The sequence below is a fragment of the Taurulus bubalis genome (assembly GCF_910589615.1).
Source record: "Taurulus bubalis genome assembly, chromosome: 5".
Lineage (NCBI taxonomy): Eukaryota > Metazoa > Chordata > Actinopteri > Perciformes > Cottidae > Taurulus > Taurulus bubalis.
This window is the reverse complement of record NC_136593.1, coordinates 16,083,557-16,102,491: the sequence shown is the minus strand read 5'-3', so window position 1 is coordinate 16,102,491 and position 18,935 is coordinate 16,083,557. Positions and strand designations below refer to the sequence as shown.

The following is an 18,935-nucleotide window of genomic DNA, read 5'->3' as shown; positions in this document are numbered from 1 at the left end:
TCCATTCCAAAAAAAAAAAATCAAAAACTGACAACAAGACTTGACCGGTTAATAAAGATGTAATGGGTAAAATCATCAAGGGAACCGTTCTGTAGAGTGTACCTGCGAGGCTGAAATAATATTTGGAAAATGAGAAAATGAAAAGGTTTCTTCACATTAGACTGAATAGGCACTTTCGAAATAAATTGAAGATGTCAAAAAGAAAAAAGACTTGTTGGAGGTAGGATGATGTGGATGGAAGGACAAGACAAACAATATAAAAATATTCAGGAATAAAATGAAAGCTGGAAGTGCGTTTCTGAATCCTCAACCGCTCATCACCATCCGGACGAGTTCTGTTTAAAGAGAAAGAAAGAGAAGCGCATCAGCGTCAAATCTGAAAACACTCGGACAAAATCAGGAAAAAACATCTAACAATTGTGTCAGTGGGGATACGAGCAAAGGGACCAAAAACCTGAAGCAGGTTAAGATATCAGATCTGTTCTGAGTCCTAGAAGTTACATTTTGATTCCCTCTTCTTTTTTTTGTGTGTTCGTATTGAGAATTTTTAGTGCTCCTATGACGGCCGCGTAGTTGCGCCACATTTCCTGCTTGCTCGAAGCAGACGGGTTTGCTCCGTTTCGCTCCTAATATAAACTCTTTACAAGGGACCTTGAAACCATCAGCACCCAAGATGTGGGGGGCATTTTATAACAAATATAAAATGCCCCCCACATCTTGGGTGCTGATGGTTTCAAGGTCCCTTGTCCTTCCTGAGAAGCTAAGCCCAACCCACACCTTTTGTTTAACTGTTACTTCCTGTAAATCCATATAGTCATGGCCAGAACTCACTTTGGTTCGATTTTACAGCTTTGTTGTAAACTTAAAATTGGACCTCAAAGAAAGTTTTCTTCAACAGGACAAACTACTTTGTCATAACATTGCACCTTGATCTTTGACCCTCATACTCGTATATCCTCTGCGCTGATGATTGTGGGTCAGAATAGCCAGAAAAGCCAGTTAACTTGCATCCTGCAAAATGCAACCATTAGGGCATATAGGGCATCCTGGTATTTTTGGGATAATGCATTTGCTTTTCCTGGCATACTAAAGTGTATGTAGTACGAGTCATCTGAGTGCATCTCTCCATATACTGTGCCGTTTTACCTTCATAGTTAATGCAGCCGTTGGCGTCTTCGTGTCCCGCTAGAAGTGTTTCCACCTCCTCCTCTGTCATTTTTTCACCTGGAACAAACAAAGAATAATGAATTTGCACTTTAGGACCACATAGAGAAAAGGAACAGGAGACGGCATGCTTGTTTACATTGTTCTTGGTACAGATAAGTGCCTGAAGGGATTGTACTTCTCATGATAAGACATGCATAGGTCAGCTAAACTAGATAAGGATTAATGACACATCTTTGTGTTTTTCAGTTTTTTGTCGACTTGCCTAGTGTAGTGAGAACATGGCGCAGCTCTGCTCCCATCACTGTGCCGTTCCCCTCCTTGTCAAAGACCCGCAGACCTTCTACGATATCCTCAAAGGATCCCTGGTCTTTGTTCTTAGCAATGGCCTGAAGCATGGGCAGGAACTGTTCAAAATCCAACATCTTGTAGTTCATGTCTGAAAGGCAATCAGTAAAAGGTGTTTTTCTTTAAATTCTAAATGCCCCCAAAACAGTTATAAAAACAATCACATTTGTATGGATATTAGTACGCTTGAGAACCTCTCTATTCCTAGCATAGGCAAACATTGGAAGTCCAAATGTAGTTTTTACACTACCAGAGCTTTCAGCTGAATGCACATTTATTACCGTACTAAATGATCATGTCTGTACCCCAAACAAGTGTAAAAAGGCATTTCAGCACATACTGTTTCTCTGAGTTTGTAATAAGGGTTTAGAATTGTACACACAACCTATCTGTTAACCAAGGCAACGATAATGTAGATTGAATTTGTCTAATATAACTGCAGCTGGAGAATCAAAGGCTTGCCTTCTAACTTGGGGTTTCCCAGGACCTTGAGCACCTCAGCATTGACGGGGTTCTGTCCAAGGGCCCGCATAACATCACCACACTGGTTGTAGGTGATCTTCCCCTCACCCGTCCGGTCAAACAAAAGGAAGGCCTCCTTGAACTCTAATATGGAGACAGAGAGGTAGCACTCATTCAGCTGTACAGTATAGAAATAATACTCCAACGTTGGAGACACAAGCAAGCACATATGCACAACACAGAGCTTATATCCCCACAGATAAAACTGTAACTTTAATGAAAAAAGTTGTTTGTGTAGACAGCCGATACCACTGCATGCTTTGTTTTGACATTAGATACACGAGACAGTTATGTCTCTGCATTTTCTCAGTGGCAGAATCCTGACACATATTGCACATGCTTATTTTAACTACTGTGGCTTACTGACTACGCATTCACCTCACAAATAATGGCGCTCTTCTACCTGATATTGTATTTTAGCAGCTTTTAATATTAGTATTAGTATTTGATATACTTGGTAACAGGTCAGAAGGCAGAAAACACTTTGAAGGAAAAACTGAAACATACTCATCGCTTACAGCAAAAGGGTCAGTGGGTGGTTGGAACAATGCGACCCTTAAAAGCACAAATTGCTTGCAACTCCAACAAGACTTTGGTCATGTTCAACACCACCACAAAGTAGCTGATGTCCTACATCAATGTGGAATATTTATTCTAACAAACTGCTTTAGTGAGTACCATAAAAGAATAGTTTTAGGCACACTTGTAACCAGAAGAATGATGCGTGAGCCACCCCGTGATCCATACATTACAACCCGTCTTTATCATGACTGCCAACATTTAAGGTGCGTATTTCAGCATCAGCATGCAAAAACACAAAGATGCTTTATTAGGTCACATTTCCCCAGGTTAGTACAGCATTATGTGGCACTACTCGTGATTAATTCACATAGTATTTGTTATGTGCAAGTCGTGACGAGCACTGGACACACAGTTAGAAAGAGTTTAGTTTATTCTGAGCTGTCAGTCACCTGAAGGAGTTCAGCAGTTTGCAGAGACAACGGTCGAGCTACAGGGTCAGAGTGACGAATTCATGAAGCGAACGTTATTTAAAATGAATAAAAGGCGATGATATGTTTGCTATATAACCTTAACCACTAGAAGGATAAATCCCGTTTGCTAATCAGATGTTAACGTTGACTCACCCATGATCTGGTCCTCTGTGAAGTCAGACTGGTTGAGGCGGGGTTAAAAATGGCACAGAAGAATAACATACTGACGTTAGTGTAATGTGCAAATGCTTCCAGTTAATCTTCCATTAACGTGCAGTTTGATAAAAGGATTGGGGCAAAAGGCTTAACGTTAAAGCTAGAATGAGTGAAGCAGGCCGGGAGAGATGCGCAGCTAGCGGAGTGTTAACTGGGTCAACATTAGTAGTTTTCTAAATCGTATGAATAAAGAACGACGTTGTCCTTCAGTACAAATCGTTTAACAATAGACATTTTTATTAGTTAGTCTGCAGTCATATATTTACTCACCATGTCGGTTTGAAGTCGTTGTAGAAAGACGGGCGAGGGTCTTGTGTTTTCTCTAAGCTAATGAGGAGGACACCGGCTAGCTCCTCTTAGCAGCGCATCTGATGATGTCACAGCTTAACAGCCAATCACAGGCCTGGATTTCAGGGGTGCAGTTGCAACATATCACACCCCCATTTACAGTATATGTATACAGTATACATATTGCTTTATGGAATACAATTGCAAATCTGTTGGAGTTACACATTTTAAAGGGGTGTCATAATTAAACTCAATGTTTACCTTGCTGTGATATGACACACTAATTAAAGATGAGGAAGTAAATGGGAGACCACTAATGACCACTAGCAAGAAGATGGCCTTTTTTTATATACATTAATGCTTGTCATCAATGACACCCGCTTTGGCAACAACACACTGCTGGGGCCTCTGGAGGGAAGGAGGCACGTGAGAACCAGAACCAGGTCTGATCGGATCAGACTGTCAGACCAAGGGACTGTGGAGCTCGGACACAGAACTCAAAATCTACACAAAATTAAAGTTCTTTATCGTAGCTTTAACAATGAAGTTTAAAACTGGCACACCATATCCCAAAGTTGGCTAACCTTCTGTAAGGCATCATACAAAAAGTGAAATGCAATACATTGTATTGAGTACTTTGTGGTAAATGGTCACGATTGGTGTTACAGCCTTGATTTAAAACTAGAGATTAGAAAATCGTCTGATAGTGCTGGGTCCAAAGGTTTGTAGCTCTAATAGAGAAAGCTGACCAAAAAGATTCAGTGGACCTGTGCTGGATTACACACTTGCTTCTGGTACATGAGGTTTTCTGAGTGAGTGGGGGAAACTCAGTTGTCAATAAGAAGGAGTTTGCTAGATGGACAAAAGGTCAAAGGTTTGTACTTTGTCATTTTAGAACAGTGACACCTTGTAGGCTTTCTGTCTTACTATCTTTCATTCAAGTAGCAACAGCACTGATTGCATGCACTTCTGCAGCCCTTTGACGAAAAAGGGGGGGGGGGGGTCTTTTGTTAATTTATCCCTTGCAGAAGCTTCTTGGAGAAAGGGTTGAAAGAAATCCAACTTCCATCGAGACATTAACATTTTCTTCCAACGTCATGTAAATACATGTGAGGATCAAAGGAACTAAGAAAACATGAAAGATGTACATTATGACAGTCGATTAAAGCAAGTCAGTGGTTTACCTGATTAAGATGTTCATGTGGAATTTATAATTAAAAATACTGAGTAGCATGTACAAATTAATATGGACTAAGATTCCAGAATGAAAACATTTTATTGTTGGATTCGTAATTTCATCAGGCACCAGTGCTGGCAGACGTACATATTCAGCTTTCAAATTTACAATGACACTTTGTGACTGTATGAATGTTCAAGAATAGATGGGTAGTTGCATTTCATCTTAATATTAAATAAAGACACACGGTAATTATGTATCCAAAATAATTAGTCATTCCTTTATTTAGCTTCTTCACTGGCGGTCTCGCCACACTGAAATCGGACAAAGTCCAGCACTCGAGCCTGTTGACCTCTGAGGAACTGTGCAACAGTCCTGCTGGGGTCTCCCAAGAAGGTCTGAGGCAGCAGGCGTGTCTCACTTTCACCACATGGCAGGTCATCCATGTTGCCCAGGGACACAGGGGCCTCTCCCACAATATGCTGTCCCAGTTTACGTCCTAGAACTTCCAAATCTTCCTTCTCTCCCCCCTGAAATACGACCAGGGCGCCGTACCGACCCATGGCCACCTCAGTCTGGCCGCGCACACCACCGTGTACATATGAGCCAATGTGCCACTCAGCTGGCACGTCCACCGTCACCGCCCGCCTCACTGACATGTTCTCACCGAGTCGACCTGAGGAGAAAGAGGAGAAGCATGTTTAATTTCAGCTTTGCTTCATTTCATAGATGTTTATGGTCTGCATGGTTCATTTTGACCCTCCTTTCTCGAGTACAAAGTAAACAATTCTTGCTAGGTCCAAACATGTTTTGTATGTTCTTCCTTTGTTTGCTGTTCAGTGACAACAAATTGTACATTTTGAAGGCTACATGGCAAAGACATTCAATGATGTCATGTTTGATTTACTTTGACTGCTAGAACATCAGTAGAGTGCTGCAGGAATGAGTCCTAAAACTTGGAAATTAGTTTGCATTTTTGCACTTACGATTCCCTCGTCTCAAAGTTAATATTTTTTTATGTAAGATGCATGAAATAAGGTTTAGGAGATTTTAGAGTTTTGTTCTAAGATATGAAATATGTCAGTAAATACCACTCATGAATTCTGAAGCTTTTACTTAAAAAAGGTGTTTGCTAACAAGTGGCTGAGTGACGACAAAATGTCATCACGCCTTTAGCTTAGTGGGTGTGGCGTTAAGTCATGCGACTGAAGTGCAGTTCTTTTAAAGCCCAACATTAGCTTTTTACTTCAGGCAATTCCCACTTCAAAAATCTTAAAAGTTGTGAAGATTATCTTGCTGAACCAAATGTGTAAAGTATCATAAACTGGTATTTGACACAGAACTTATTTTCTGCAACAATAATCCAAAAATCAATGAAAAGTTTTTTTTATATTTTGTTATCACTTTTGCCACAGTAAACCCTCACTTGGTGAAGCCGTGCAGCCGGACAGATTCATACATTTTGAATGCATGGAAACTAATGTACAGGACAATATCTACTTAAATTTAGAATTGTCACACTGCTATCATCACAGGCAAAAACCCAAATAAAATTATCTTAAAGTGCTGTTTGAAGGAGTGTAGTGCATTGGTGTTTTTAAACTAAAACAGTGTTTTAGAGATGAATTGAACGTCATTAATGAAAAAGGAAGCATTTTCTTACTGACCAATTGTGAGAGCCACCCGATCAGAAAGTGAAGATCCTTCATCCACACTGAGTTTCTTTAACTCATCACCTGCCAGGGCACTCTAGAAACAAATGTAGTGCAAGCAGAATCAAAGCAGAGCAAAGGACACGAAGCTGGTGTGTCCTGACAACCTGAGTTAACTGTTTTATTCAGTGGTATGCAGTCATATATTGCTTATCTGCACCGACCTCCTGAAGACTTTTATACATTAAGAACTGTTAAGAGTTAGGCTACAGTTCTGTCTCGATAATATCGTCAAATGTGTGTGCACATCGCATGACTTAAAGCAGGTCGAAGATGCAGATCACTGATGACTGGAACAAAATCCTTTCTGATGACGTAGTTTCATGATCACTGCAGGCACATTATAGGACAACATAATGAATGCTGTAGCTTAATTAACACAGATGAGTAGCTCACTTTGCCATTGTATGAAAGATGGTACTGTGGTACTACATTGACACTGGCTTGCTATGTTCCAAGCCAGGGGTGTCAAACATACGGCCCGCGGGCCAGATCCGGCCCGCCAGGGGGTCCAGTCTGGCCCGCGGGATTGTTAAAATTGCAGAAAAAAAAGAAAGAAAGCTGAGCCTCGAACTACTGACCACTGATTGACAAACGGGCACGCTAGGGCTGTGCGACATACCGGTTGAACCGGTACACCAATCTCAGTTGTGCGTACAGTATGAATTGTTCACATACCGTCATACCGGTCGCCGCTGTTTGGCAGCAACAACATTTAATGTTCACAGCATGAAGCTGAATGAGCAGCGGACCGAGCTACTTACGTCTCATGTTAACTCATTTGGTGTGCAAAAAATGACATCGCCAAAAGGCATGCTGGGTAAATGGCACCGCCCACACAGGAAGACTTTTCTTGTGAAGGAAGAAGTCTTTTCCTGTGCAGCACAATGGGCGGGCTTTACCCATCATGCCTTTTGGCGATGTCATGTCTTGCACACCCTAAGTCAACTTATATCCGTGAGACGTAAGTAGCTCAGACCGCTGTACACGTATATGTGACTGTAAACATCAAATGTTGTTGCCGGCTGAAGAGTGACAATAGTTGCTATGGCTGCGCATGCGCCACTAGTATCAAGGTATTCCCCTGGGTCCTAAATCCCTCCATGTTAGCACCCTATGTACCAATCAAAACAGCTGCTGGCCAGTTGCGAGCGGTGAATAACGATGGCGGTGACGGTCCTTTTCAACGTCAATAAATTAATGTGTTTATTTGGAAAAAAAATGCCGTGATACACCGGGAAACCGCCAGAATCTTACAAAATACCGTGATATGAATTTTTGGCCATACCGCCCAGCCCTAGGGCACGCTATACATTGACCCAGAGTCAGAATTCATTAGACCACTGACATTACTATAAATATTGCTCAACTGCGAGGGAATCTGCAGAGGAGAGCCCAGGCAGGTAAACAGTGGGCTGATGTCTGAATTTTTGGTCTTTATGTTTCTAGTTTATTGTAAAAATACCTTAAAATAGGGTTTATCATCCAAAAACCTTCACCAATGATTTAAACATAGAGAAATATTGTCATTATGTATGCGTTTATATGCTGTGATTTTACTGGTCCGGCCCACTTGAGATCAAATTGGGCAGCATGCGGCCCCTTCACTAACATGAGTTTGACACCCCTGTTCTAAGCCATTACAGTGTGAGCAGTATGCACAATACCAGACCCTACAACTGAAGCAGCTAAATGGAATTCAGCCATCATTACTTTCATTATTTACACCTATGGTTTTACATATATTGTCTTATTAAGGCCTATTATATAGCAACATTATATTAATATAATGCCACATCAGTTTATCCATCATCTAAGTGTCCATTTACATGTTATTTCCAGCATACAACTCCACAGTGAACAGAAGTCTCCCCCGGTACAAACAGAAGCCCAATGTGGGTTTACCTTAACATATCCTGACTTGCTCTGGGTTTTATTCCGGTGGTGAGCCAAGGTGACAAATGCTACATCCTTAACCAGCTGTTGGAACGTCTCATTACGGGCAACAAAGTCTGTTTCACAGTTAACCTGCAGACAAGAAGAAAGACAACAGATATTGCTGAATGCCAATCCAACAAACAGAAAAATGATCAACTTTAGTGAGTGTGCTGGTTATTAACCCCTGTGTCACTGGCCTTACCTCCACCATAACTGCCGCTTGATCTTGAATGAACAGGCCAACCAGTCCCTCTTTGGCTTTGCGACCCTCCAGCTTGTTTGCTTTGCTCCAGCCCTCCTTCTGGGCCTGCTCATGTAGCCATGTTTCTGCCTGAAGGATTGGAAATGACATTAACAGTCACACAGCTGCTAGTTTCACTCGTCACCATATAGATATTGTTCTAGCACACTTGTATTGTGAGTGCAGGCAGAGGTTGAGAGAAGGGGGTAAAGTTACCTGCGTTACGTCATTATCAAACTTCTCCAGTGCTTTCTTGCAGTTAATGAAAGTGTAGCCGGTGTTTTTCCGCAGCGTCATCAGGAGGGCTTTCTCAGCTGCCAAGAGCTGACAGCCTGTATGTAACGACTGTGCATGCTGACAAACACTGACCTGGGGAAGACGGATGGGAGAAGGTGTAACACTCATGTCAGTGACCTAGGCCTGCTGTCTTTAGTTGACAGTCGCATGCACAACTTTGTATCAACAAATGGCATTTTTAGATAACATATTCTACAGAGATATCCAGCCACGATGATTTCTAAACAAACATAAAACAAAAAGGTTGTTAACGCACTGAAACTGACTCAGTAACGTTGAGCTGGTGAATCAGAAAGTAAGGAAGCTAACTAACACGCCAGCTTCTGACAGCTCGAGCATCAGGTAAAATGATAAAAACATGACCAAGTGTATAGCTTAATGTGCTCACCTTTGCAAAGTCTCTTGTAATTGTTCTGAATAAAAAGGTTAAAGACATCTTTAAACCCCGTTGCAGAGAACTGACTTATAAAAGCTCAGAATGTCATTGAAATCCACGTTGGGTAAGGAAGCCGAGTAGGGACAAATTACTCTGCGAAGAGCAGCTTATTACTGCGGAGCGCCCTCTACAGTTTAGGAGAAACCTACAGATGCGTTTAACACCCTGCTTGATCCTGACCTCACAATACTAAAGCAGTAAGCTACATGCTGACATTCTCAGTAGTGTAATGTAACTAATGAGACTACATTTAATAAAAATACTTAGTGGTATTTTATACTTAATTATCTTAATTGATCTTCCTGTTTATTCTGTAATGTTATGGTTATAATGTAAATTGTATGGTTGCATTGACACTATGTATTTTATGTGGACCTACTGCTGTGCTGTAGCTAATGGGGTCCAACTAAACTAAACTTCTACTTGCCTGTCTGATGCAACAGAGACTTGTACTTTAGTGTTGGCAGTTTAGTAATGTCAGAACTGAGTCTGCCAATGACTCAGATCAGGCTTGTAGCCTCAGCTGCAACATTTAAACAATGTTGAAAAGTCAATTTGGTTCATTCATGAATTTGGTTTGCAGTTTCAACTGAAACAAGTCAAGGTTCAGGATGCATTACTTTTCTGTAATTTGTTTTTCATTTACTTGTTTTTCTAGTAAGTGTGTTTTGGTCTGCTTATGAATCTTTCATGCTCACATTACTTTTTTTTTTTTTTGAATTTAGTTTAGGCTTTCAGCCCGGCATTCCAAACATCTGTCTAACGGAATCAGACTTTTACCTGCAAAAACTAGCTTGGAAAGCCTTTACTTTTATATTTGTTGAAGAAACATATATTGTGATAATTTATCCAGCCTTGTCTGACTCTCACTTAATGGAGATCTCTGCCAGCAATATGATTTCAGATTTTAATATTTGTATTGTATCCTTTACAAATTAACTTGATCTTAAACCATTTATATGTAAGCCTAAAGAATATTAAAAACTGCATGGATGGTGTCCCCCTTTCTTCATTGTTGTCACGATGTTGGTTTGTCTGGTGTCCTGTCTTATTGTGAAGTCCTTGTCTTGTGTGTCCTCTGTGTTCCTGCACTTCCTCCCTTGTGGCTGTCCGTGATTGTCTGTCTGCCCTGTTCCCTGATTGTGCATTCCTTTCACCTGTGCTGCCCTCAGTGTTTCCACCTGTTCCTCATTACCCTCCTCTTGTATTTAAACCCTGTTTGTCTGTTTGTCTTCTGTCCTGTTGTCGGATTTGAAGCCTATCCTAAGTTTTGTTTATTGAAATAAATTTACTTTGAAACCGTTGCTCTGGCATTTGGGTCCTCGCCTTTCCCCCTCCGTGACAATTGTTTCTGACTGTTTGGGGGAAATCAAATTTCTATTTCATCCATGGTTATCGGAGACAATAGTGATTTGAACTGACAAAGGCAGCAGTTCCCAAGAGAAACTGCAATGCTGTTCTTGTACTACTGTTAGGCGCTTTCTTATTGTTTAAAAACAAGAGTCACACACTTTGAAATTGTCTGTTTGACAGCACCTGAAAGCCTCACAATATAATAGGCCTAAACATTTCACTGTATACTACAGTGTACATTACTTTAAGGGCCGGTATGCATCGCTGATGTTTGGTATTTGCCATGTGAACAAGTGACCTCAACATTACCAGGGTCCCTGAAGCGGGAGAGCTATTCTGAGTACTGATCTTAAAAAAGAATCCTGTGAAATACAGCATCTGGTCACTCTGGTCGGAGGGATGCTCATGTGGAAACTTATTTTTTTAAATATAAATTGTATTTAGTATTGGCCTTAAAATGCAATAGGCTAAAAAAAACATTTAGCTTTAAATGTAGTTTCAATGTAACACAAATTATATTTAAAATCTAAGACAACAGTTATTATCAGCTCACACACAAACCTTGATATATTGAAACATTAAAGAGCCGCCTCTGTGCTAAGCAGGTGTGCAGTTTCACAGAGCTGAGATACAGCAGACAAAAAGTTGATTTACACTTTTGTTCTACAACATATCAATCACTAATCCTTTACAAATGCTCATTACCATTATGAACAGTAGCATTTTTGTTTCTTTTTTCGTTATAATATCAGACCTGACAACACATTTTATCCACTATACACACACATAGAGAAGTGACCTCCTGACTTATGGGATGGTTTAGAGCAAGTGTTACGTTTGGCTTGGTCACGTGAAACTTGCTTTAAAAGGAGGACCATGTTCACCTTGTTTTCAGGTTGAAGTTGAGCCAAGATGAAGGTCATTGCTGTACTGGCACTTTGGGTAACCCTGTTCCACCAGGGACACAGCAGTAAGATATATTGTTCTGCTATTAACACAGAACCTATTATTACTGATGTATGTATAACCATGTAATACAGTTACAATAGACTGTCATTAAGAAACCAATCTGTCCTGTTGATTCTCAGACACTCTGGACTCGTGTCAGGGTCGGTGTGGTTTTGGATCAGACAATAGTTTGTCCTGTCAGTGCAACCCGTCCTGTGAGCGATTCAAAGACTGTTGTTCTGACTACTCGGAAATATGTAAAGGTGAGTGACAAACGCTTATTTTATTTTTATTATTTTTTTTTATAAATAATCCATCACACATCGCAGACTTCTGGCGAAAAATATCACTTGTCTGTTTCTTTACCTTCTAGCTGGAGCCACATCTTGTAAAGGCAGGTGTGGTGAGAAATACAACAATCAGAACGAGTGCCACTGCAACTCCAAGTGTCCCCAGTACAACAACTGCTGCAGCGACTATGCAAGCCTCTGTGACAGTAAGACACCACGTGTTGCCTATAGCGGTTCCCGCCTCACATGCCAGACGGTATATCACAACTGATAGCTAGTTTCTAGCTGTTTGTGTTTCCTGAGCAGCTCCTATGTCACCTGGTCACTTTCCCAGGGTGGACACTGAATCTAATCAGTTGAACTTTCAGCCCAATGCTACTGCACTGAAGATCAGGTTCTCAATCGTACATCTGAGTTGTCCGCAGTTCCACCAAAAAGAGATTATCTTTCTAAACTTCTCAGAAAGTTTCATTTGAATAACTGATTGATCTAAATATTTAATATTTCACAAAAAGCAAAGATTAGAGAAAAGTAAATAAATTACATACAAATCATGTCACAACTTTGTTCTGGACCCCTCGATTTATCTGACCCTTTGTCACCCATGTTGTACTGTAGCTGTGTCGAACTATACATAAATAAGTTTAAATTAGCCCCATTTCCACCAGATACAATAGCAAATACTACCTGCTGATTGACGCATCAGTATTAATAATATGATTTACTATACATCAACATATCAATCACTAGTCATTTTACTTTTGAAACTTCAGGTACATTTTGTTTATTTTTACGTTGTAGTTTTGGTACTTTTACCCAAGTAAAGGACCTGAATACTTCCTCCCTTAGTTGGCCTGAGGGACCAACCTCTCATCATCAAATCTTCTTTCAGTTTTTGACCAGCAGGTGTCGCTGGTGTGCTATAAAACACTTCACTCAACATAACCTGCTCCCTTCTTCAACAGTAGTAATACTCAGTGGTGGAGGAAGTACTAAGATCTTTTAATAAGATAAAAGTAGCAATACTGTAATATAAATTTACTCTATTACAAGTCTTACTTTTATTTACTCAAGTTGAAATACATAAGTATTAACAGCACAAACTATTTGGTATATACTGTAGGTATGTTTAATAATACATGTATACAAATGTATTATATCTTCTAACAATATTTCACATCACATGTGTCTACTGAATACGGTCTGTTTGTAATGTATGTAAAATATTCAATTGAAAAGTAACTTGGACCTAAGAGCATAAAAAACAGCCTGCTTGATTGAAATCTGGGATGTGCTATAACATTTGTAATGTCCATTATATTTTGTGTCTAACACTTTAAATCCCATTTTTAAAGCTCAACCATCTTTACTACAAATTTCTTATACCTATAAAATAAATGCAAGTACATTATTAGTAGAAGTAAAGTAACATATAATGGAACTGAGCTGAATCTTCTTAATAACTTTCCACCGCACTCTGCTACAGAAATGCATAAATCACTATTCCAGGTTAACAACACCAACATGATGGGACATGCCATTCCATCTCTCTCCCACTTTCCAGTCTATCCATCCTATCGCCGTTATCTAATAAAAAGGCAGATTTAACTCTAACATGATAAAGTAATTATCTGTGTGTGTTTGTGATGTTCTGCAGGTGACGGAGGTGGAGGTGGAGATGGAGGTAGTGCGATCACTGATGCTGAGATCAAGGCTCTCTCTGAGGCGCTCTACGCTCTGGATTCAAACAAGGCCTCAGCCCAAGAGTTGATCATTGACCCTCAGGCTCTGGTGCCCTACTCTCAGACGAGCTCCAAGAACGATCTGTCCTCTAAACCGTGAGAAGACTATCTTATTAGCGCAGCACTCTTCTTCTTGCTGTAAAGTATTTACCCCCTTTTTGGTGTTTTGTGTTTGTTCTTCCAGCATGTTCCAATACCTGAATGAGGAGGTTCTGTTCTCCAGACCCACCTACGCTGCTCTCCTTGCTGTGCTGGACAACTACGACAGGATGACCGGACAGACGGAGGACTTCAGTCCTCAGCAGCTGGCTGAGCAGGAAGCCTTCATCAAGGAGACCATGTCCAACACCGAGCTGGGCAGAGAGCTGTTTGCTTTCCTCCACACCAAAGGTAAAGTCCACGTGTACAAGTACACATCCAGACACTGGTTGAGTGCCCACAGGTCGGTTATGCTAGTGTTCTATTGCAGGGGGTTTCAAAGGCTGAGACTATGAGCCCCTCAATCTACTATTTGGGGATACAGTTCCCATAATGCTTTGACAGATAACCCCATACTAATATTGCCATGGGGACAGTTAGTTAGCTGTGGGCTACAATTTGATCTCAGTCTTAATTTTTTTTTAAAGTATATCCATTTAAATTGTATTTATTGGCAGGACTGCGAACAATGTTGGCAATTAATTGGCACCGTTAAAAGTAGGCAACATTTGCAAAAAGAAGACCTTTTCCCACTACGAATGCCAACATTACCAGTTACAGAAAGGGTGAAAAGCAAAGCAAGACAGCGTTTGCATTTGTCCCCCAAATCACTTAATCCGCTCCAAAAAAATACACCTAGGTGGTAACTCGCAGTCAGAAACATTGGTGAAATACACCTAGTGGTGGTAACTTCCAAATGGCCATATTAATTGCTTGTCGCTTGACATGCTGGACTGCAGAGCCTTGAAGTTCCCCCGCTGCTGCACAGAGTGCTCGTTTATTCCAAGTTTTTCAATATTGACTCATCGACTAAATTCAACACAAATTCCCAGCAATGCAACTTTCAAGTGTGAAGCAGATCGAATGAACGGTTGTCGAGATAAAGGACATACCCAGATATGCACAGACAGTAATTCCTTGTTGGATGTTATTTTGTATTTTTAAGGCATCTATGCGTCAGAGGCCGAGTTCATTCAGGACCTGAAGATGATGTGGTTTGGTCTGTACTCCCGCAACAACAACAAGATGGACTCCAGCGGCTTTGAACACATCTTTGCAGGTTCGGATAGAGCAGATTTCTTCCAAACACCACAGATGTTTTGCAATTTTCTTTTTGGTGATTATTCCAAAAAATTATTTCCGTCATAGGAGAGGTCAAAGGAGGAAAGATATCTGGTTTCCACAACTGGATCCAGTTTTATCTTCTGGAGAAAAGAGGAAAGCTGAACTACTACAGCCACAGCTTCAATGGGCCCGTAAGGATCACAATGCAGACCTCAATATGATGACTTAAACTAGGACATGTGCGGCACTCCCTTCACATACCCTCTTTCTTTCTTTCACCTGCTCTCAGTGGACTTCCTACCCTGATGTCATGGGGATGCAGTTCATGTGGGAGGGCTACTTCAAGCAGGTCGGTTCTGCAGTCATCGGCTGCAGCCCTGAATATGACTTTGCCTTGTACAGCCTTTGCTACATCACTCGCCCTGGAAAACAGTGAGTACAACTCTTGTCTCATCTGTCTTGTGACGTTTTCCACCATGTGTTGTTCCGATTCACTTTTTTTTTCTTGTCCATCCAGGTGTCGTCTGAGCCTGGGAGGGAAGGAGCTCATTATCCAAACTTACACCTGGGATAACTCTTCCTACGGCAATGGAAAGAAGTACATCGGCTCTGCCTTTCCTGCAACCCCTAGGAGCTAAAGCTGCCATCTAATAAAACATAAGCAACTCACAGAGAAGTCTGTTTGTGTTTCATTCCACAATAAACACTTTGAAAAGTAATATCCACAAAAGAAGCACTTTTTCTCAGTGAGAGATTTTCATAAATGTAATGTAACTTTTCTGTTTAAAAGTATTTGGTGACATAAATGCATCGCAACATCTTATACTTTTGAAATTATTTTATAAAGTAGGAAAAAACATCTATAGCTTTGCTTCTTTTCACAAGTGGCACACTCTGACACATGCATATCCACTTGCGTAAAGAAAACAGTAAACCAGACTGTTCATTAATCCGCAGTGTAACCTCTCGTGAGCAGTCTTACAGACCAAGAGAATGTGATGTTCTCCCAGGGGCACGATCAAACTGTGCCTAATGGGGCAAAAAATGGGCGTTTACACACCCTGAGCTAGCACAATACTGCCACCAACCCTTCAGTAGTGAGAGCATGTGCATCTGACACAATTGCTTATTGTCTTATATAACAGCTAAACAAAAAAACAAAAAAATGCAGTCTTTAGCGGTATGAACTATAGAAACAAAAAGACATTAACAGATCCTGTTCTGCTTGACCTGCTTCAAACAGTAGCCACCAGCTAAACCTGTTCTTATCAGCTGTCCATAAAGCTGTGTGTATAACTCCCCAGTGTGGGGTTAAGTGTGTGTTTGTGTGTGTGTGTGTGTGTGTGTGTGTGTGTGTGTGTGTGTGTGTGTGTGTGTGTGTGTGTGTGTGTGTGTGTGTGTGTGTGTGTGTGTGTCCGTCCAGCTGGGATGGGGGTTGATTTTACTCTTTCACTCATCTAGGGTGACTAACAGGATAAATTCTGGTCTGCCGACAGAACAGGGGGACACACTTGCAGCCCTGTTTGAAGAAAGTATTACAGGAGATGGATCTGCCACTGATCCTATTGTCCAGCAGTCTTTGTGCATTCATGCAAAACAAGAGCACAAGACCAGTCAGTTCGCAGGAAAAATGTGGCCTTCAGTGATTTATCTGATTTGGAACTCGCATGCAGTCAAAGTGTTGCAGCAACAATAAAGTTAGCTTAGGGAAGAATTTCTCTCGCTATTTTGTCAGAGCACATTACATTTTCTGAGCTGGTGACTCGAAATTAGAAGAGTAAATCTTCTCTTTTCACACTGCCTTCTTTTTAAAGCCCCGGTGGAATCAAATTAAACCACAGTGGGGCAAATAAAAGAAAAAAAAGATTCAATTGTTTCTTTTGTCACTCACACAACTTCATAATCGAATTATAGCTGGCCACCCGCCAGCGTGTCCTCGCATCTCCCCCAAATGGGCTTCTTCTGCCAGATCTCGTGAGCCACCTGACTTTTGTTTTGTAATTATATTATCCCGCTCTCCCTTTAGCGTGTTGTGGCTAATGGCTGCGCGGGCTAGCCCAGCTGCACATGCAGAAACAAAGCTGCTTATGGGGCCAGACAATGGACCCGTGGAAAAGGGACGCCTGAAGGCGGTCAACCAATGAGCAAGCACAACGGGGGGCCAACAGAGGGTTTAGGGAAGGGTAAAGGGGGTTTAGGGGTTCAGGCAGAGGGGGGTGGGGGGTCTATTTTACCCAGTAGTGGGGTCCATCAATGAGATGGTTAGTAGGAGGACACATGGTCAACTTCACCCAGGGTCGGTGCTGGGCTGGAGGGAGGTTCAAGTTTTGGCTTCAATGCCGGCCATTTCTAAAGTTGATGGGAGACCATGAAATACAGAGCAACATTCATTCTCTAGAGTGTTTTGTGTGCTTTCCAAACAATTTGATGACCGTATGATCACTTGAAGTGGATACACACATGCAGAGTGAGAGGTAAAATCTTGATCCATTGAACTCACCTCATCATAGTATCACTGCAATCAAAATATATCCAAGGCTGCTGATATTGTAGGAAGAAGCACATTATTTTGATTACTTTGGTATGCAAGAAACCCACATCCCAAAATATGAACTACACAAACACACACTGACATACACTCACTCCTCATGCCGTGGCGTCGGCATCTCTCAGAGGACTTCCAGTATGACAGATGGACAAAACCCACTTTCCCCCCGCTGTCATAAACAAATACACTGGGGATTCATGGGAAGGTCATGTTTGTGTGTGTACTGGAGTGAAGTTTTATCTGTCCTTCATATTATGATTAGAATAAACTCAATTCCCATCTCACGAACATACCTTGTTAAGGTGAGGCAGTGTCCTCTGAGCAATGAGAACATGCTGAGTGAGCTGAGCAGCCAGTGGAGGATGGACGAGCATCTGAGCCACAGACTGTTAAAATAAGAGATATGTTTAAGAGAAGGCCATCTGCAGCAGAGCTTCATCGTGTGAGGTCAGCACTGAGGGACCTGGGGACAGTATGGCATACATACGGTATTACACTTGAGCACCACTTGTGGAATATAAAGACTAAGATATAGAGTAAGTGAGACAAACTGAAAAGAAAAATTATGAAGGTGAAAGACCAGTTTTGTCATGGCATATGTTGTATTTAGCATTCCCCTGAGCCAAAATAAATTACAAATTCTAATTTATGTTAGAATCCCAGTGTTATGAGTGTGTGCAATGGGGACACTAGGCCTCAGATATCATATTCCCCTGCTAGTCCCACTCTTGGGATGCCAGAGGCCCGGCTCTGCTATTCCCATTTCAGGCTGCAGGTGTGGAATAGGAAAAGCAGAGACCCACAGGGAGGAGCAGTGGGGAAGGTGGTCGGCCTGGGAATGAACGGAGAATGAGAAGCACACTGGGCATGCAGATTACCTCGTAACCTGACTCGAGCCTCTCTGCTTGAGCATAAGGTGCTCTGTTTCTAAATCATGCAAATGATCTGCCTCCCTGTTCCCCGGTCAGCGATGATGAGGGTCAACAAGATATCCGGTTGTTGCTCATGTCTTCGTCACAGAACATTAGTGTGGTTCAGACAAATTAAGACCAAAATCCTAATTTACTATTTGATTTATCCTTACACTTGAATCAGTGTGTCTATATGGAAAATCTACAACCTAAAGTTTATAATTTTAGGCAAATGTAATGGGTCACAGTTGAATTGTCCAGCGACACAAGCCTTTTGGTTGTGGCTTAACAAGTAAACTAAGAAGGACATGGGATTATTCTACTAAGAAGTATAAATTAGGCCTGTTAAGACACAGTTATCTTTAGTTCCATCACAGCATGCCCCTTTGAGTTACTTTATAAGTATACGTTTCTCAAATGTCATAGCAATAGAAACATGAGAATATTTTGGGTATTATTAAATCCTTGACTGGTTGTTTAGGCCCCTCCTGATTGTTACAACACTCCACAAACATTGTCTTTCTTGGTCAGTGCAAAGCCTCAGATATA

At 41.2% G+C, this 18,935-nt stretch overlaps 3 protein-coding genes across 3 annotated transcripts; 1 reads left to right on the top strand and 2 right to left on the bottom strand.

The window, feature by feature from the left end:
• Position 1: 1 nt before the first annotated feature.
• myl6 (myosin, light chain 6, alkali, smooth muscle and non-muscle) lies at positions 2-3,544 on the bottom strand. The gene is made up of 6 exons (XM_079218376.1): positions 3,513-3,544; positions 3,180-3,207; positions 1,975-2,118; positions 1,430-1,603; positions 1,147-1,224; positions 2-335 (listed from the first exon to the last, which is right to left on the bottom strand). The coding sequence occupies exons 1-6, from the start codon at positions 3,513-3,515 to the stop codon at positions 307-309; spliced, it is 456 nt and encodes a 151-aa protein (XP_079074502.1). The 5' UTR covers positions 3,516-3,544; the 3' UTR covers positions 2-306.
• A 1,272-nt stretch (positions 3,545-4,816) lies between these two features.
• On the bottom strand, positions 4,817-9,416 carry tsfm (Ts translation elongation factor, mitochondrial). The gene is made up of 6 exons (XM_079218556.1): positions 9,284-9,416; positions 8,815-8,967; positions 8,560-8,688; positions 8,325-8,447; positions 6,375-6,456; positions 4,817-5,383 (listed from the first exon to the last, which is right to left on the bottom strand). Exons 1-6 carry the CDS (start codon positions 9,329-9,331, stop codon positions 4,989-4,991), a joined length of 930 nt encoding a protein of 309 aa, XP_079074682.1. The 5' UTR covers positions 9,332-9,416; the 3' UTR covers positions 4,817-4,988.
• A 2,180-nt stretch (positions 9,417-11,596) lies between these two features.
• Positions 11,597-15,565, top strand: endou (endonuclease, polyU-specific; the record flags this gene model as incomplete). Its single annotated transcript, XM_079218744.1, has 9 exons — positions 11,597-11,654; positions 11,773-11,895; positions 12,006-12,128; positions 13,580-13,760; positions 13,849-14,054; positions 14,809-14,922; positions 15,012-15,118; positions 15,217-15,359; positions 15,445-15,565. 9 exons carry the CDS (start codon positions 11,597-11,599, stop codon positions 15,563-15,565), a joined length of 1,176 nt encoding a protein of 391 aa, XP_079074870.1.
• Positions 15,566-18,935: the final 3,370 nt, after the last annotated feature.